This window comes from Geotrypetes seraphini, chromosome 15 (genome assembly GCF_902459505.1).
Source record: "Geotrypetes seraphini chromosome 15, aGeoSer1.1, whole genome shotgun sequence".
NCBI classification, from domain to species: domain Eukaryota; kingdom Metazoa; phylum Chordata; class Amphibia; order Gymnophiona; family Dermophiidae; genus Geotrypetes; species Geotrypetes seraphini.
Window position 1 is genome coordinate 13,503,278 of NC_047098.1, and position 21,497 is coordinate 13,524,774.

General features: G+C 38.9%; 1 protein-coding gene across 4 annotated transcripts in view; it reads right to left on the reverse strand.

Annotated features, from left to right (window-relative positions):
- The window catches only part of KCNAB2 (potassium voltage-gated channel subfamily A regulatory beta subunit 2), a 131,585-nt gene that overhangs the window by 36,929 nt on the left and 73,159 nt on the right, over positions 1 to 21,497 (reverse strand). The window contains exon 1 of one of the 4 annotated variants that reach the window (XM_033921893.1): positions 6,932 to 7,146. The exons of the other annotated variants lie outside the window; for them this stretch is intronic. Within the exon in view, the coding sequence (XP_033777784.1) occupies positions 6,932 to 7,146 (215 nt within the window). Of the gene's footprint in view, positions 1 to 6,931; positions 7,147 to 21,497 lie in introns of those variants that run through there. 4 annotated transcript variants of the gene reach the window in all.

The following is a 21,497-nucleotide window of genomic DNA, read 5'->3' on the forward strand; positions in this document are numbered from 1 at the left end:
AATAGTAGAATTTTCTGAAAAGGAGGTCAGATTTGAAGGTGTTTTCTGATAACGACTCTTTTGTATCACGGCAATTTTACTGTACAAATTGAACTAGTTAAATGATGATATAATTTTTTTTTTTTTTTTTACAGTCAACAGTATATGAGCCGAAACCTGTGATTTTTCAGATAAAACTTCAGACAAAAGGGTGCTCCAAAAGGTGCTCCACTGTACTGGTTCAGAAATTTAAGCAGAAGAGTAACTCTGCACACATTTTTAAAAAAAAATTTTAACCAAAGCATTTTTCATGCTGTTTCTTATTTCTTAAAGCATCTAGCCATATGACCATATGTGACCCTTTTCATCTGTAGGTGCACAAAGTTTATTTACTATATATGTTGTATACACTGAACAGGACCAACCGATGGCTTACCTCTGGATTCACAATGCAATATGCTATGTTTTCAAGCAGCTCAGCTGAGAACAAGTAAAGGGAAGCCTACTACTGGATTGATGGAGGGAACTGAGGGGAGTTGCTGGAAAAGGATGGGCAGCTTGAACATTTAGGGAAGGAGAGCATGTAATCCACTTAGGTATAAGTGGAATATAAGGTTTTAAAAAAATAAATAAATAGGGGTCTGTGTGTGTGTGTGTGTGTGCTGGCTGCACCTGCCACAAACGAGTGCTGACACCTCTTCATTCCATGCAGTATCCTGGGAGTGGAACTTTCTCTGCTTTTCAGAGCACATTTGAAAAATCACTATAAAACTATTATATTTTATGCTTTCATTATTTCTTTCAGGTAAAAGGAACTAATAGAGAAATGTACAAATGCATAGCGACCTAAGGCATAAAACCATAAGAAACGTAAGAGTTGCCATACTGGGACAGACAAAAGATCCATCAAGCCCTGTATCCTTTTTCCAACAGTGGCCAACCTGGCAAGATCCAAAGGAGTAAAACCCATTTTAGTAAAATTAATATAAAAACTATTAGTGACATATGGACCACTTGGCCTTTGCATTACACATAATATAGCTAGTACTGATAAGTTACAGCACACATCAGGGTGCTTATAAATTGCAAGACTTCATGTAAAACTTTTCTGTAACACTCATGATGGTCACATACCTCCAGATAATTTTTCAACGTCTACAATACTATGTAATTATAAAAACTGGAGAAAACACTGTACATGATGGCAGATAAAGACCAACAGGCCCATTCAACCTATGGCTTTAGTTAAAGGAGCGTACATATCTCATCTTTAAATTAATAGTTCAACAACCTCTTCATTCCTACTGCTGCTTTCCTAAATGCCTCTTCCACTGACAAAATATTTGTCACTTATAGTAAGAATGGCAATGCAAACTTAAGACAGTGCTCCACACTAGATCTAAACACGCTTCATAGTCAAAAGGACTTTAGAAGATTTCTGAACATGTCATGCAAAAAAAATAATAGTTACGTGAATGAAAGCTCTTCAGGTTTGAGAGCGACAGCAAACTACTAATGATCAGAGCAAGTAATGTATGAATTGGAAGAAATTAAAGCCAATCCACATCAGTCTAAATTTACTGATGTTGACATTTAACCTCAAACAAAATCAGAGAGACGAGACCATCATGAATTTATAGCTTCCTAACTAAGCAGCTATCTTATCTTGGATACTGAACAGCATTTCTAATCATCAATTAAGCACATTTCATTCTCAAATACAGACACAAGCAATTAACTTGGATCATTGAGGCCTTTTACATCAATTTATTTAGTGCAAAGCTCTTTATAATATTTGGATTAGCCTGGTTATTAAACTTTAAAAACCCTGACAGACTGGTTGTAATTAAAGAAGAAACCAGAAGATTTTAAACCGTTACTTCTTCAGAAAACAGTACTCAAATGGAACGTCTGATAAATTTGAAGTGGTAGTACTCACTAACCTCGGTAAATATGATTTCTGTGGCTAGATCATAAATGGGAAACTCAGTTTTAGAAGGGATGTGGAGATGAGAATTGAGATGTTTAGGCTAGGGTGTGCACAGTCGTCCCCCCCTGTATCTACAAAGTTCTCCCAAGGAGTATCCCTAACCACACCCTCTCTGAAGGACATTACACAATGCGATACCCACCAGCCAGCCTTTTCCAGATTAGCCCCCACATTCTGGAATGCACTCCCTGAAAGGTTTCCCTTAACACAAAACTCTACTTCAGGAAGCAGGTGAAAGCTTGGCTCTTCACCCAGACACTCAATGTAAGAAATAACTAACTTGCTAGTCACACCCACACTCAAGGAGTGACACTAGCGGCACATAATCTAGATAGAAAAACATGTTTAGCCACTCCTACCCTAGCTGAGATCATTTTCAAGCACCATTATGACCTCAGGTGCAACTTTCTTCAAATTAAGTCCCTTATTTTCTAACCTCTGTTACTCTCGGTGTCAGGTCAAAAGCGTGCCGGGACAAAGGCGCGCCCAGACAATTGAGCGCAGCGCGCGCCGCTCTAAATTACTGTTTTTAGCGCCCCCACTTTACTTAATAGACATCGCGCCATGTTGTGGGGGCGTTGTGGGGGGTTGTAACCTCCCACATTTTACTGAAAACTTCACTTTTTCCCTGTTTTTAGGGAAAAAGTTCAGTTTACAGTAAAATGTGGAGGGTTACAACCCCCCAAACCACCCATAACGCTGGCGCGATGTCTATTAAGTAAACTAGGGGGGTTCCCCAACAAACCCCCCCCCCCGTCGGAGCCCCTAAAAACTGTAATTTAGAGCGGTGCGGCAGCGTGCGCTGTGCTCAATTGTCGGCGCGCGCTTTTGTCTTTCGCGCTGTTGTCTATGAACCGTTACTCTCTCTCTTTTATCTATATACTCCTTCTTGCTTAAATCCTATGCCATCTATTAAAATGTTTTAGTGTGCATTGTGTTGACTTTGTAATGTAACATACTATAAATACACAAAATAACCAAAAAATTGCAAGGCTGTTAACTAGTATCCTCAAGTGTGCAGGAACAGGTTTTTTAAAAATGGCTTCTCCTGTTCTCCACACATACCTCAGTCCCCTCCATCGGAATCAGATCTTCTCCCCACCAGGAGGAAGAATCTCCCCATGCAACCCCCCTTCCAACTACCAATGTCCTCCTGAACAGCCCTTGCTCTAAAAATCATTCTCCCCATGACAGCTCTCTGCCAGAACTCCTCATGGTCCAAAACCATCCCTGGTCTTAACCAGAGTCCCTGGTGTCTAGAGGGAACAGGAACAATCCGCTCACTCATTGTTCTTTTGGCTTTAGATTCCCAAACAGTGCCCTGTATCCCTAGCAGAAATGATGCAACATTACAAGTACAGATTACAGACACCATTTTGGAACCTGAATCGGAAGGAACAGAAGTGGGTGTCACTTCTGCTTTCACTAGATATAAGGAACTTCCAAGTAAGGCTGAGGATGATATCAGGGGAATGGAAGGACCAATCAGGGGGGTATTGATATTTGGAGGGGGTAAGATTTTCATGGTGAAAGATCTGTGGTGTTAGGTTATGTGGGGTAGGGCAATTTTCATCAGCATTTATAATGGTAGTTTCCGATTCACCCCAGGTAATCTGCCTGTCTGAAAATTGCCCTCAAAGTTTTCAGGCACATTAAAAAGTGGTTTTGCTAGGGACAAGTTTATGTAAAGGAGACAAACAATGCGTTTATTTGGCGCTTCTAAAAAGTAAGCCCATTATTTCACCCTCACCCCTGCCTAAATAGCAGATGAAAACCATGCAAGGCATCTAACATGAGGACTTCAGACTAGTTCAAGGAAGAACCAAGTACATACCTACTTTACAATGATGTGGGTGATTCAAACTGTCCCTTCCTCCTTCTATGAGTATAAAAATAATGTATGTGGCTAAAGATGTTAATTCAAGATTTGAATCGAAAACCAGAACCATCATTACAGTAAATGTGAACCATACATTCATTAGGAGGGCCAAGCACAACAATTTATATGCATGCTAGGGAAGGGTTATCAGGATTTTTCCCAATGAATATGTATGAGATTTGTTTGCATACAATTGAACATAAGAATTGCCATATTGGTACAGACCGAAGGTCCATCAAGCCCAGTATCCTGTTTTCAACAGTGGACTACCCAGGTCCCAAGAACCTAGCTAGTTTCCAAGTAGCAAAACAGATTCTATGCCTCTTATCCTAGGAATAAGCAGTGGATTCCCCCAAGCCATCTCAAAAATGGCCTAAGGACTTCTCTTGTAGGAAATTATTCAAATCTTTTTTTAAACCCTGCTAAGTTAACTGATTTCACAACATTCTTTGGCAATGAAATCCTGACTGGGTTGTGGCCCTCATGGACTGAGGTTGTCCATCCATAACCTAGACCCTCATTAACATGTTTAGGCATTCCCAAAATAATTATTTTTAGAAGGACACAGAGCAAACCTTCCCTCTCCATAAAGCTATGGACTTTTTCTTTTGAAGATTCAAGTATTTTATAAAGCCTTTATGAAAGATAAAATAACTAATAACTAACAAACACAAGAAGTTCTACCAATGCAGTAGATAACTGAGGGAGAGACAAACAAAAGAGCAAATTAATGAATTAAGAGATTAATTACACAAGCCATAACAAGGGCTACTATGAAAGTTCAGATTAAAAGAGTCTTTTCATAGCTTGGTGGCCATGTACATCTCTGGGATGCTGAAGGCAGCAACTCACTCCACCTTATAACTATATGTATCATTTTTCATGAGCGTGGCGTCTACAAGGCTGCCAGTGCTGAAGATGCAAAAAAATGTTTGACGCCAGCCCCCTCTCTAAGAACAGAGCCAGAGGAATAGGATTCAGTGATAAGGTTACTAGACAGGCTTCAATTTTTAAAGCAACAGACCCCACAGCAGAAAATCAGTCAAGAAGAGTAGGGCACACTGTTATAGAATATGCCCAATTTGCATAGGTGCAGGTATTAATGCCTGGTTTTCATTGGCATAAATGTCCAAGCCTAAATATTAGTCACAAGAATGGTCATTTTTCAGCCCTGAAAATTCCTTTGAAAACTGTCCTATTACTGCCTTTATTCTGTTTTCTTTCAGAGGCACTGAAGAAAGTTTAGCATAATTTTATCAGTTGCTTCCTCCATTGTAAAGGGTTTTTTTTTTACACTTAAACCTTTCTACTGTAGTTGTATACTTCTGATACAAAACCTGTAAATATAACTCTTTAGGGTGATACACCCTTGACATCTCTGGTCTGTGCCAGAGTCAATGGAGGGGGGAAAAAACCCAATTCGCCCAACATCCATATTTTTATCAGAATCCTCTCACTCCTGCCACACCCAGAATAAGGCCCTGCCATTTTCCCCATGCTACTTCTGAAGAGGTGAAGTTTAGGAGCAAGGACATGAATGAAGATCTATGGGGATATCAGGGAACATATGAATGTAACTCAGCACTGGTGACTGGGGGGGGGGGGGAGAAAAATTGAGAAGAGTAGTAAATGGGGGTCCATAGTTGCACCCCAATACAATATTAATCCAGCTCTGTTTAATACTGTAACAGGAAAAACCCTTATACTGTTACCTTGCATTCTAATTTTCTCTGGATGATGTCTATATTATATAACAGAACTGCTTAAGCAAATTTGGTACATTTATTTATTTCAATTTATATATTGTCCTCCCAGGAAGCTCAGGATGGGTTACATGAGAACCCACATAGTTTCATCAAACATCAAGAATCAATATACAAACAGATGGCTGGAGCTTATCATCAATACTACTTCTATTTTTTTATTCCATAACCTAGGACTAGATCCCTAGCTGTGGCACCTAAAATGCCTGTATTCAAACGCTTATCTCCATGATCTATTTGACTAAGGACATTTAGGGCTCCTTGTACGAAGCTGCGTTAGCGGTTTAATGCGTGTAATAGCATGCGCTAATTTGCCGGCCGCGCTAGCCGCTACCGCCTCCTCTTGAGCAGGCGGTAGTTTTTCAGCTAGCGCGGGGGTTAGCGCGCGCTAAAAATGTGCGTGCGATAAAGCCGCTAACGCGGCTTCATAAAAGGAGCCCTTAGGGCTCCTTTTACAAAGCTGTGATAGCGTGTTTAGCACACACAGAATTTTAGCGCGCGCTAAACCCGCGCTTCATGGCTAGAACTAACGCCAGCTCAATGCTGGCGTTAGCGTCTAACGCGAGGGGCAATTTAGCAGCGCTAAAACCATTATCACAGCTTTGTAAAAAGAGCCCTTAGTTTAATCTTGCTGCATGCTGTCAGCTCTCAGCCCTTGGAATTATCTTTCACAAGGATAAATACCCTGACAGCTCTTACATACGTTTCAGCTACTCCAGAAAATCCCATTATCTGAAAATGTCTGTAAAAATTCAGATACAGTTTACTTAATCGTAATCATTTTACATACTGATGTAAGTCTTCCATATACACATCTGATGCAAGGAAGGTGTGTTACCGGTATTTACTGCCAAAGCTTTCAATACATTCAGTACCATGGACAGCGCTTAAAATCCCACACACATTTTAACCATTTTAGAACTCATTTTTCGTCTCACAAAGTATTGCTTTTTTTTTTTTTCTCTCTCTAAGCAGTTCTGCACTTTCTAATAAAGTACTAATACTAGTTATTTTATCCTCAATATTGAGTCAAATGCACCTTAGCTAGGACTAAACTTAAACATTCTCATCAAACACGAGTTTGTGATATCAGATCTTCTACATTCAGCTTGCTTTATTCAATCTATACCTCAAATGTATGCATTTCCCCATTGATTTTAGGACTACTTTCCAGTTTAAAATCACACATGCACAATCTAGATGAAATAGAAGCTGCTGCAAACTAGTAATCAGATTTCCTGCACAGTAATCTGACCTACATTAGCTTCTTTTGGAATGAACAGATGATGGTACAGTATATTCCCAAATCCTTCTCCATACCTATATTTCATTCCTGGCTGTTTCATGATGCTGGACTCAATCGAGGATGACACATTTTGCACGGACAACTGTCCTAGGCTCCGTGCAACTATAGCCACTGTTCTAAATTTAGTTCGCGTTCCAAGGCTAGGACTACTAGCATTTTGCCTGTTAAGCCGGTCTTCTGCACTCCGGGTTTTTAAACTGTGCTCTGAACAAGCAAACGAAACCTGCATAATGGTTTTTTTTCCTTCGCTTTCCTCTTCGGTTGTACAGATTTTTTTAAAAAAAATAGGTCAAACTAGTTTTTCACGTGCACGGCTTACTCTTCTTTTCTATTACAAAAGTTTAATCTTTTGTATGATTAAGCCTTTGTAGGGATATATAAATCTGCAGTTCCCACAAAATAAGAAAATCTAACCAGCAAATACATGATGTTCCAGCTTACTCTTTTATAACACTTGCAAGTGTTCTCAGTCTTCTCTGTTGCCGAGTACACGAGGGATTTCTAAAATATGAGAGCACTTCGTATCACTGAAAAAGTAAAATATCTTTCTATAATTTGTTACTTTCAAGTTATGTAGAAGCGAGACAGCAAAATGGCAGCTGTCTGGTCTCATAGGTACAGCCAAGTCTATGCAGACTTCCCAAAGCAAACGGTACCAAGCCCAGAAAAAGATCCATCGTTCTCAGCTTTTGCTAACGGTATTTAAATACCAGCATTTCTCGGTGCCAATTTTTTTAAATTGACTCGGGCAGAAGATCTCTGAACTAAAGCATACAATGTAACTCCAGTGAAGCGGTAAGATTCAGAAGTAGTGAGCTGTTTAGGAGGCATTCAGCAACTCATTGTTAACAAGGGGGAGGAGGAGGGAGTGGGAAGTGGGCGTGGCCAATACTGCTGCTCCTGACACTTCAAGGGAACAGCAGAGGCAGCTACTGTTTTACTGTGTACAATTCTGTACATCTGCCCAGGATATTATGTTGTATTGTCCAGCCATTCATATCCCCACATTATCATTTAACAGGGCAAATGCAAAAAGATATTTTAGCAACAGCAATGGCAAACCTGGCTTCTCCATGTTTATCACAGATGTACAAATCTTATTTTGCACACTATACAGTTTAAACCGCTATTTCCTAAATGAAGCACCAGGTATAGAACCTCAGGTATAGAAAATTTAATTAAGGTGCTTATTTTTGAAACACCTTATTTATTTTTTTAGTTCTTTATTGATTTTTAAATAACAGTGCACTACAATGAATTATCAAGAGCAAATCAGAAAAAGCACTTTACAGAAACATTTTAAAACAAATAATTTTCTTCCCTCTTCCCTTAACTAGCAATAACTAGAACTATATACTTATAACTATAGTTTCCATAAACTATATACCATACATAATATTACTATCCTCCCTCCCTCCCATCTATAAATCTAGGTGGGGAACAATACACACAAACAAAATCAGTTGACATTGCAAACAATAAAATGCAATAAAAACAAAATAAAAGAACCTGCACATCCATACGCTGCCACTTAACATACACCCCAAAAGACAATTCAGTAACAGTTCAATTCAATATTTATTTAATACATTTATATACTGCCTTGAGTCTAGGCAGTTTCCAGTATCAAAAACAATCATAAAATTCCATAAAATAGACAGATACAACACACATTATCTGCATATCAATAAGTGCATGATCATGATCATGACCATTATTCACTGTTCGCATACATATGACGGTCGCATATTCAAGGCAGCATGGAATAATTTATACCTCTTAAATATAGGCATCGATAAATAATTGAGTCTTTAGTAGTTTCTTAAAGCCGACACATTCTGTGCACAATCTCAGATGCCCAGGAAGATTGTTCCACAGATTTACACCAACAATACAAAACATTTTCATTTTGGAAGTCACATGTTGCTAGCCACCTGATTAGTACATCCATTTCTTTTCATATTCTGCCATAAACAGGTTAGCCACAGATGGGGCAAATGATGGACCCATGGCTACTCCTGAAATCTGGGACTAGATGGTATCCTCAAAAATAAAATGATTACTCTTCAATGCAAGCTCTGCCAGTTTTAATAGAAAGTCTGTTGGAACTTGCCATGGTCTCGGGTGGAATTTAATACTTTTTCTAACACCTGATGTGCCTTGTTCTGTGTGATTGACATGTACGATGAGTGTACATCAAGAGTGGCCAATATTGCATTAGGTGGTAATCTCACTTGTTGTTTTAATAGATTCAAAAATGTTTAGTGTCTTTAATCAAAGATGGAATGAGTGATTAGAGGATAGATGAAAGTATCTACATATTTACTGACCCGTTCTAACAGTCTCTCGATGAAACTATGGGGCGGCCCGGGGGATTGATAAGAGTAAAATTGGATAAGTGTAAAAAATTGGAACCTTAGCTTCCTGATAATTGAGCAATCCAAATTTATTTTTCGTTATCTAGCCCAGTTTCAGAGCTTCAACTGTTAAGGTATTCATTTGTAACAAAACATATGTCATTTTATCTGACAAATGGTGATAAATCTCAGCAAAATAATCGTCCTTGTTTAAAATGACGATAACATCCCCCTTATCTGGCCTGTGGACCACAATTGCTTCTTCCTGTTCTAAACAATCCAAAGCCCGTTTTTCCTCAATGGTTAAATTCTCTGACTTCTTTTTTGCTTTATTCTCCAACTTGTCCACATTATGTAATAGAAGTTGTTTAAATGCCCACAACATGGGTCTAGAGCAGTGGTTCCCAACCCTGTCCTGGAGGAACACCAGGCCAATTGGGTTTTCAGGCTAGCCCTAATGAATATGCATGAAGCAAATTTGCATGCCTATCACTTCCATCCTATGCAAATCTCTCTCATGCATATTCATTAGGGCTAGCCTGAAAACCCAATTGGCCTGGTGTTCCTCCAGGACAGGGTTGGGAATCACTGGTCTAGAGAACCCTGAGGTGTCCAATCACTTTTATCATAAACTCCGGAATAGTTTTTCTCTCCTCCACTGTCGTCCTGAAAAAATAGTTTTAATTGGATTTTCCTAATATATTTTTCAAAATCGACCTGAAATTGAAGAGAATCATGTTGCTTAGTTGGAACAAATGAAAGACTCTTCCCCAGCACTTTTTTTTTTTTCAGTGAGTGGGGGGGGGGGGGGAGGGGGGACGGGACAGATTCTGAGTAGAGAAATTAATTACAGAGATTCTTGGCTGTTCCATGACCAGGCAGAATCCAATCAGTAAATAAAAAAACAAATCCGATTCTCAAGAAGACCTCTGGTGAAGAGCCAGGAACTGCTTCCTTCTCTTCATCCAGAAATACTGAACCTTCCTACCCCAAATCATAACATCCTAGGATCAAACAAAGAAAAGCAAATTGTTTCCTTGTCCAGAAGAAACCCAAAAAGAAACAATGGAACTCTTTTGGAAACCTTATAAGAAGGTGGGTGTCTTCAGCCAGAATCCAAGGAAGGATAATGGGTGTCTTCAGCCACAAGCTCCTCTACTTCTTCAGATGGTGGGACCTGGTCACACCGCTATTTCTGCGGCTTCCAAGCACCAAGCCTTGAACTTCAGATAGCAGGGCCAGCTTTCCCCTGGTCTCCTCTGAATCTTTGGGAGCAGGACCTGGACTCCCCACCACCCAGGCTTCACAGCTCCTGCTTTTCTTAGTCTTTCTCCATTTATATAGGTCTGTGCCAACAAGCCTATGTGAAAGGACAAAAGATGGACTAACACTTGAAAGCAAGCACTATCATCTGTTGTGAAATGTGCCTAAAATACTTGGTGATACAGGCTAGTAGAAGATAACAGGTAGAAAATATGAGACAGACATTTAGAACATTTGTTTCCATAGTGCTATAAAAATCTAGTATAAGAGAGAGACACACACACATAAGCTCATGAAAAAAGCTAAATTTGTGTATTTTCTAGAAGCTGTAAAAACACAGCCTATAGGGTGATCACACACATATGCAGAAAGATATACACAAACTCTGCACAAAGGAGATAAGGCAGTCAAGAAAGTATACTGAAGAAAAATAAAATGAGCACATTTGTGGTTTATTCACACCACACATGATACAGAGAGCAATGTTGATGATGTCACTTCTCATTATGTGCTCTGTCTACATGGGGTTTAAGGTAGCAGCCATGTTAATAATAATAACTTTATTTTTGTATACTGCAAAAGCAGAAGCAGTTCAGAGCGGTTTACAGAGGAAGAAACTGTACATAGTCAGCAAAGTTACAGAGTATTGTCAATTACATTGGTAGAGTAAATCGATTACATTAGAGTCGAGAATAGTTGGGTAAGATCGGAAATAGGTTGGATATGCAATAAGTATATCAGCGGTACAATAAGGCTACATAATTGACTACATAGGTTTCTGGAGCTACCATCTTGGATACATCATTAAAAAAAGTGTGACTAGGGCATGCTAATGATTACACTTCTGATAATGTCATTGAAAGAGGAAGAGTGTGGGTAAGAAGGGCAATGCTGCTTGGCCATTAAGACTAGAATTGTCTGTAACCACCTGTCAAAAACTATACGGCTTATACTACTAATGCCAGACACATGTGTGTACGTGGGTTGTTAGAATTGTGTTAATCTATTGAGCTGAAACCTTCAGGATTGGTGCCAATGCTTACAAGTTTCTAACATCTGCTGTTTTAGTTCTCTTTTGGTGTGTGTTCATTAATTCATTACAACACTCATTGTCTGAATGGTTTCTGTGAACCATCATGGAACACGTATGCAGGAATCCTCTGGAGTCACCATTCCTAGAAACAGGGAGATGGTCCTACTGACCCTCTTCAGAACACTGCGTAAAAGTGATTTTTATTTTCATATGTTTAGGGTTGAAATCAAGGGAAGAACTAGCACTTTGTTGTTTGCTAAATAGGGAACTATTTGCTAAATAAGGGAACTAAATGGAATTATGGTTGCTTTTCTAAACTTGGAAATCTCCACAGTGAAGAAGGGTTATTTTTTTCCATTATTAGTTTGTATCCTCTGTGAATCCAAAAATCACTGGAACTTTCCTACTCTTTTCTGTTAAGAGTCTCAAGCACCCAAAGGTGGTGATGTTTTCTGTTTGCACTCAATTGCTTTGGAAATCCATTTGCATCACGTCTACAGCAGATTCTGCTTATTACTAAGACTGAATTTTCATGGTCAGCATGGCAGATGGAAAAAGTTGCTTGCTAATCTCTCAAGAGAACCTGTGTGTGTTCTAATTCTATTTGCAGTGTGCACACACCAGAATAATTTCCTTAAAGTTTTGCAATGTGAATTGCCTTGATCCTCACCTGAGCAACCAGTCTATTTTAAGTATCAGCTGTACTAGGCACACTCAGGTGACAAAGGGGAAAAATGCTTTGACCCTGTACCAAATACACACTTCAATTTATGAGGATTTATAGATTGAAAGTATCAAAGATTTTTGTTTATGAATCCAAGGACATTTTTCTAAGTTAAATCCCACCCACCCCTTGCTATAATCCATTGTTTCATTAGTGGGCCCTAGAGTACCCCTTGCCAGTCAGGTTTTCAGGAAATTCACAATATTTATGCATGAAAGATAGTTGCATACAATGGAGGAAGTATACAAATCAATTTCATGCATCTATAACCGCAGCATTCCTCATAAGGGTTCAGCCCAGTGGTCTCAAAGTCAAACCCTTTGCAGGGCCACATTTTGGATTTGGAAGTACTTGGAGGCCCTAAAAAAACCAGTTAATGTCTTATTAAAGAAATGACAATTTTGCATGAGGTAAAACTCTTTATAGTTTATAAATTTTTTTTTTGGGCTAACTCTTAATAATGATTTTGTCATTTATAGTTAAAGAGACATATGATCAAGAAACTTGTTTTATTTTCTTTTTTGATTATGATAAACATACCGAGGGCCTCAAAATAGGACATGGTGGGCCGCATGTGGCCCCTGGGCTACACGTGAGGCCACTGGTCTAGTCCCTTAAGAATATCAGGTATGCACACTGAAAAAAAGTGTTCCTTAATACTCCACCAAAATTAGCTACCCCTTACTTGACACACAAGGCTGCCGTATGTTTTATTATGGACTTTCGTAAAGTCAACAGGGTTGAACCCGATAAGTATCTCAATGACGAAACCGAAAATCCAATCATAGGAGTCACGAGGAAGAGATGTAATCAGCCAGTCAGCCAGACTTAAAGATCAATCGTACTGCACTACTGCCTGGTTGTCTACATCTCCTCCTCACAACTCCTGCGATTGGACTTTCTTCTACTCTGTCTTTAGTGATATGACGCAAAGTGGTTTGCAGACTAAAAAGAGAAATAAGAAAAAAATGCCAGAGCAGAGAAAAGGGAAAATACAAGATTGAAAAATACACTTTAAGGTTCATACAAAGGGTAGAATGAAGGAGTCAAGACATTGGCAGCTCATACTAGCAAGCACCTCCCCATATCCACAGTTTAACCACAGGTACAGGTGTGACAGTTTAAGGGGCTCTTTTACCAAACAAGCTAGAAAGTGGCCTGTGGCAGCCTCAATACAGGTCTTTTCCACGTACTGAGGCCACTTTAGCACTGCTGGTAAGTGGCAGCTTTTTCCAATAATGGCCATGTGCTAATTTCCCAATTAGTGCACGAGTCCTTACTGCTACCTATTTTGTAGGCGGCAAGGGTTCCTGCGCTAGTCAGCATGTGGCAACGCCCATTTGCTAACCCATTAGTATAGTTGCACCCACTCTCTGCCCCCAAATACACCCCCAGCGTGCACCGATTCAAAAACTATGGTGGGATGCCTGCACACACCCTGCGGCAGTGCATTTTAACCTGTAGTAAGCACAGGTTAATAAAAAGGTCCTTAAATCTTTACAATTAAACATAATAAACAAATAAAGCAGTATATCTCAAACTTTTTTAGCTCTGGTACACTAAACGGAGCAAATGTTTCTCACAGCACATTATAATTGAAATTATAAAATTGAGAACCCAACAAAAAACTAAATTTGAGAGTTATTTATTTAAAGTTCTTTCAGTTATGTATGGGTAATTGTAACAACGGTGAAACTAAAGTACATAGAATAGAATTGCTAACCAATGAAATGGATCTGCTTGTTTGTGTGTGCAAATTAACTCAAAACACAGCTCAATAGTTGACAAGCAAACATGCATTTCATCATCCACCATCTGAAGTTCTCTTTTTTTTTTTTTTTTCTGTCAGAGCTGAAAATTCAAGTTTGCAAACAAGATCCAAATGGTAACAAAGCCTTGATTGCTTTGTTGCTCAAGTTAGGATAACTTGAGTGTGGATAACTGGGAGTGTGTGGCGCAGTGGTTAGATCTACAGGTTGTGGGTTCAAATCCCTTGCTGCTCCTTGTGACCCTGTGCAAGTCACTTAATCCCCTCATTGCCCCAGGTACACTAGAGTTTGAGCCCACTGGGATAGATAGGGAAATATGATAAAGTATCTGAATGTAAACCACTTAGGATATAAGTGGTATATAAATAAATAAAATTAATTAATTAAAATAAATAATATGCAAACCTGAAATACCTGAGTACCTGAATAAATTCATGTAAACCCTTCTGAGCTCCCCTGGGAGAAGAGTAGAGAAAATTGAATAAATAGTGTGAAAAGTTTTTATCTCTGGTAACTAGAGCTGATACTGTGATGTCACAATGCCTCATTCCACCAATAAGAGCCAACCTCATCAGTGATGTCACAAATGGCTTCATTGTCCTAGACTACATTTTGATTTCTAGAGTGGTGCAGTGGTTAAAGCTACAACCTCAGCACCCTGAGGTTGTGGGTTCATATCCCTCGCTTGCTCCTTAATCCCCTCATTGCCCCAGGTACACTAGATAGAGTTTGAGCGATAGGGCAATATGATAAAGTACCTGAATGTAATCCACTTAGGATATAAGTGGTATATAAATTAAATAAATAAAAGATACCGATAAATAAAGATAAAAACTAAAATTACTTGTCTGGGCGACTGTATCTTTACGTACATGTCATCTATTCTAGTGTACACTTATGAAGGGAATTTTAACTCTGGAATATCTCATGGCACACCTGGAATCTCTTTGGGGCACACCACTATGCCTTGGCACACAGTTCGAGATCCTCTGTTTTCATCCCATGCCCGTCACCATTTTTGTCTCTACTGCCTCTCGGGTTGGCCAAGGAGCTTCAGATTTGTGATTTCTGTAATAATATTTATGGTTTTATTTGCTGTACTTGATAAAAAGCTCAGTGCCCGGTTACACATATAGAGCAGGGTTTTTCAACCCAGTCCTTGGGACACCTCCGGGACTTCTCTAATCCCTTATTTAACTTGTTCGTCTGTCTTGAATAGACTGCAAGCTCTATCAAGGAGGGACTGTCTCATACATGTTTAGTGCTGCGTATGTCTAGTAGTGTTATAGAAATGTACCAGTAGTGGTTTTCAGGATTTCCATATAATGAAGGTGATGCATGCAAATTTCTCTCATTTGTTTTCACTAAGTAATCCTAAAAACTAGACTAGCTAGATGTATGCTGAAGACTGGCTTGAGAACCCCTGATCTAGACGGTTATTTAATAAAACATTTTCCGCATGTAAGCATGCTTTATATTTGGAAAACAGCTTTTGATGATACAATAGCACAGGCATTGGCCAGTTCTGAAAAAAATTACCTGCAGATAAAAAAAGCTATGTAATCTATGCGTGTACTTTTCCCTTAAATAATAACCTAAGGTAAGATGTCTATGGAATTTATTTTTCATTTCGAAACAACTTGCCAGTTGCTTTGACCTATCACCATTACTGTATGAACATACCAGTACAGAAATCTAATTATTGACATATACTATTTGCATGGTATTTCCAGAATTTTCTAAGAATGGTAACATTCAGACTATACAGTATATATTGTAGACAGACAACTGCAGGCACAACTGCAGGCCACAGTGCAATGTGTTGGAAAGAGACAGTACCTCTGGCCTTGTTAGAGACCAAATATGCCATCACAAATATGGTATCCTGCTGCCGTTCAGATGATAGCTGCAGATTTAAAAGTAGACTATAATATGTAATATTCACTGTACTTTTCTGCCCTCTGCTGGGGTATGAACTGAAGTGAAATCTGTTTTAATATTTAACAGATGCACCACAAAGTCAATCAAAATGTACATGCAAATTAGGTACTAATGCTATTAGTCATTTATACAGACATATGCAGTGCTGTAGTTATATATGAAACTACTCATTAAAGGACAGATAAAGGGTTTTCCCTTTTTGTGTCTACATGGCCCTAAGTATGAATGAGAAGAGGTGGAAATTGTCTAAATACCGTATGGAAACAAGAGAATTGACCCAATGATCTCCACAGACAAATTCAAGAAGAAACAAAAAACAAAATGGAGAAATGATGTGGCTTTTTGAGCTCATGTCCTGCACACAGCTTCTATGGAACAGTTTATTTCCGACTAGCATTTTTATCCACGCATCTTTACCATAGGATTTCAAAGGGACCCCTGAAGAAGACATTCTGCCAAAACACAGACTGTGTTGGGTCCAGGGTCCAAAGCTTTTTAGCAGACTGTGTCCTAGAAGTTTTTATGTGGTTTGCCAAGTTTTAATATTATTTTAATATTAATAAAGTCCATCTCAGAAAGATCATTTCTCCACTTTGGTTTTTGTTTCTTCTTAAATATTGCACCTTGGAAAATACCTCTGGATAAGCAGGCTTTATAAGGTTTTGAGCCTGCTTATCCAGGGATATTTTCCCAGGTGCAATATTGATATGTTTCTATATTTCTTGGCACACTAAAATTAGCCATTTAATTGAAAAAGTTCATTTAAAAACTATTAGAGAGGCAAAAGAAAAAACAACATTCGAGACCGATGATAGTTCACATTAAGTCCATCTGTTGGGATATATTCCATTGTCAGTTGGATTTTAACACCTGAGATCCCTTTATCCAGCATCAATATTAAGCCTACTATTCCATTTGCTTTTTTGAGGTCCCATCTTTACCTTAATATTGCTGATATCTGCATAACTTCTGACTAACCCCAGACCCCAGCATTATCCAGATAGCACTGAGGAAGTCAGTAAGGACATTTTATGATACTTTCCAAATAGTGTCACTGAATATCCTGGTCAACAGCAATGTTCCCTCTAGGTGAAGCAGGAGTCCTTCAGTCCTGCCAGTGGGGAGTGCTGTTTCACCATCACATTTCCAATAGTGAGGGACTGGTAAGGTCTGCAGGACTCCAGGGATTCTGCCTTTCCTTAGTGATTGAAAAACCACAATACTGAAATACCACCCCGTTAGCAACGCTAACATTAGAGGACTCCTGCTCAGCTTATGGGAATAGTGGGCAACAGTACTTGTCTGGATACTACATGCTGCTAAATGGAAAAGTACAATATGTAGGATTAAAGGATATTTCATAAATTATTATATTCAATGAAGGGAAGGAGGCAATGGTATAAATGATGATTTGAACATTGAACAGAATGTGGACTTGGAATAACGTATGTTATGTGATATCCTATGCACTGAAAACTGTTCACATTGTATGATATACCATCCTTCTAGTTTATTGTTGCATGAGGGTTTAGTAATTGGGTGTATGTAAAAGATATATACATATAAAAAAGTTAAGTAATACTATTTAAACAAAAAGGTAGCTTAAAGGTATATTTTTACCTATTTTATGCAATGTATAGTAATTTATGAAATATCCTTTATCCCTACATATTGTACTTGACTGTTTTTGGGTAGGATTTCGATTAAAAAAAGATCCGTGTTTTTTGCTAAATGCATAAGTGCCACTGAATATTGATCTGTTCATTCATTTGTCAAGATCCACACTTCAAAGGCATACAGATAAGTTGGCGATGACCTCCCAGTCAAACGAATAATTAGCTAGTCTGCCTTTCTTAATAATATGAACCGAATTAAAAACAAAACCCATTTAAACTGTACCGAGATTAATTTTCTTATCAGCGACTACAATATAAGCTCCTGAAAAACTTTGGTACTCCAAGACGATGAACTAAGGGCTCCTTCTATAAAGGTGCGCTAGCTTTTTTTATCGCACGCTACCCAAAAAACTACCGCCTGCTCAAGAGGAGGCGGTAGCGGCTAGCGCGTGTGGCATTTTAGTGTGCGCTATTCTGCGCGGTAAGGCCCTAACACACCTTTGTAAAAGGAGCCCTAAGATAGTGATCAAACTTTGAAAATACTAGATTGTAAGCAAAATCCCGAGAGGAAAGTTTGCATTTTTGCATACAACATTTTACTTAATAAATAAATGAAAATAATGAAATGTAGAATAGGACCTGAATGCTATTTCTTTTTCTTTTCCACTGGAAAGCAAGCGCAAAGAAATATGCCATTTTAAAATGCATCTCTACTTTAAAAAACAATTATCCAACACACTAGGTCTGCTGAAGGCTGTTAGAAATAATAATTTTATTTCCTTGCTTTCCTAGAAAAACACTCCTTTTACTAAGCTGCGCTAGCGGTTAACGCCTCCATTGAGCTGGCGTTAGTTTTTCCACATAGCATATGGGTTAGGGCACGCTAAAAATGCTACCACAGCTTAGTAAAAGGAGGTCTAAGTATGGAGGTATGCATGACAGATTTGGGGGTTTTTTGGGGGGTCAAACTGAGACAAATACCAAACCCTGTTTGTAATTACTCTGTACCTGTATAAACCCAAATGTTCTCTGCTCGAAACTAGTGCTCAACTTGTGAAAGAGCAACTTCTTCCTTATGCTTCACATGTATCGTTTCTGAAATACAACTCTCTTCCAAAAAGTGACTATAAATATGTCTCACCTGTATTTCATGCCTGTTCTGTGGGCTGTACATTCTTCCAGAGATAGCCCATGCATTCTGAGGAATTCCTCCATGTTTCTGGCGTGCGCAGCAACTCTAACCTCTCGTAGACGCTGAAGTTCCACCACATCAGTGTGGCGAACTTGGTTGATGCCCCAATCTGAATGGTATCTACTTAACACACTTTTCAAGCTCTCACTGTAGGACACGGTGGACAGCATTTTGCTGTCTGGTCTGGGAATCTGCGAATTTTCCAGATGCAGACTTTTAGAAGAGGCTGGCTTCTTATTGGGTTGGCCTCTATATTCACAACTTGCTCTCTGAGCGACAAACATTGTGAAGTTGTTAACAGAAAATGATCAATGAAACTGGCTTCACATCCTAATTAACTAAGCTCTATATAGCCTATTGTCTTAGACACCAAACAAACATGTATACATGCATGTCACTAGTAACCAGAGCTTCAACTGGTAAAACAAGATAGTCTCCAAAAGTTAGCCTGAACAATAACATGTACACCGGATAGCTTGCAACAGTGATACCTAAGAAAACGGCATTCACTTAAGAACCAAATCAAATTGCTTATTTTCATGCAAAACAAAAGGTCCTTAAGCAGCACAAAAATAACCGAAGCGGGGAGGGGAGGGGGGAACCACAGAGAAAGAACATGCAAAATATTAAAAAGTAAATTCAGACTAAACCTTAAGGAAATACTATGGGCAAAAGTATTCATATGGAGACAAACATTTGAAATATCAGGGCTCTGTATACTTCCAAATTGGTTTTAAGATTTTTATTCATGTTTGTATTGAAATTTTTCAAAAGTAACAAAACAGTGAATATAGAACAAACAGAATGCAATAAGCACAATATACAAGTGAGTAATTGTTGATGAAATAAGGCTATTCATGTGAATATAAAGGACAAAGGGTTAAAGATCTTTTAAAATAGCATCTGGTGATTAGTATTTTAGTGTGGCGATTCCACTTTTAACCATGTTGTTTCAGAGCCCACACTAAGGGGCTGATTTACAACGCGTCCCCCCCCACCCCCACAAATGGGAGAATAGTGAATCAAGCCTCAAAAAACAGGGGAAACGCACACCTTTGATAATATCGAGAACAAAATACAGCAATTCATTCACAGTCCTCCCTTCCAGCTACCCTAATTTGCAGATTGGAAAACATCTTTCCCAAATGACAGACATCTTACTTAAATATTAATGCTATTGCTTTACTCCAGTCTTTGACTTATGCAAATTTTCACCAAGTGAAACTGAATAAGATTATGTTCTCTAATTAAAATTAATCAAAACAATTTGGTAATGAGACTGAAAGATCATCAGTATCTCTTTGAGGGGTAGAACAGAATTTATATATTAGGACAAATTACATCCAATCAACCTTGAAATGAAATACAATATGGCATCCAAACTCTAAAATGCAATGAAGCATAAAAGGCTTGCAACTTAACTCAAGTAAAAGAGCAATTTATCTGGGCAAAGTGGATAAACTTGAGTAACATATTGGGGCTTATTTACTAAGATGCTTTCGCAGTTACAGAACATGAACAAGGAAGGAGTGAGTAGAATGGGTGCAATTCATGCAAAATTATGTAGCTACTGATTTGATTTATTGCATTTGATATATCGCTTGAACAAAGATATTAAGCAGTTTACAATACTAAATATAGATACTGAGCTACTCTCTCTGTCCTGAACGGGCTCACAATCTAATTAAGCACAAACCCTCCCTAGCCAATTTTTGAAAAAGTAGTCCAGATCAATAAATCACACTCTTTAATAATCCTGAATGTGAATTTTAATTCAAAAAGTGAAAAATGAAGAAGACGGATGCTACCTTCAAGCTTCCCATGGACAACGAGCGTCTATTTTTATCGTGGTCTCTGAAGAAGTAGCAAAACGGAGCCCTCTGTCGGGCAGTGGATTTGCTCACCTTTGTAAAGCCTTGGGATTTTTGAATCAATATGGTTGAGACTTGTCTCTCATTTTATTTTTTGAAAAAAGAAGTCACGTTTTAACATTTTGGTGTCACTATTTATGTAAAGGTGCAATATTGGTGGTAAACCCAGTCTTGGGACGACCTATATTAGATGCCAGAACCTGACATAGGAAAGTCTAGTAGAGTTGCACAGAGGTGGCTTAAGTAGTACTGAGGGGTGGGCTAGTGAACCCATTCCCATAAGCCATTCTAACCACTGCATTCATGGTGGAAAATGGGAGTATACCAACTCCCCCAAAACCCTACTGTACTTGTGGCCATAAGGGCTATTGGGATTGTAGACAGATGGGTATAGTAGGTTTGGGGGGGGGGGCTCACCATGACCTGCAAGAGAGTTGCGGTGAGATGTTTATGTGGCACCCTTTTTGTGAAGTTCAAAGGTGTCTTAACTACTCTGTTGCCATATCTGGGTGGTCTATCCTCTTTCAAAGTAAATCAGAGGGTGGCATGAGAGTTCCCAATTTCAGTCTATACTATCAAGCTGCTCTGTTACAGGAGATTGCGGTGTGGGTTACCTATGAAGATCGCTCTTGGTTGTCCATGGTTCAGTCTTTTATTCCCGATTTCACGTTGTGGAAGTTGCCATGGGCACCAATGGCTGCCTTGCGGGACCGGCTTCGCCATGATAATCCCTATATAGCTGTGATCTTACGCACCTGGTATAAAGTGCGTCAGTGCATGTTCCTGGAGAGGGTCTATTTTTTTACATACCCAC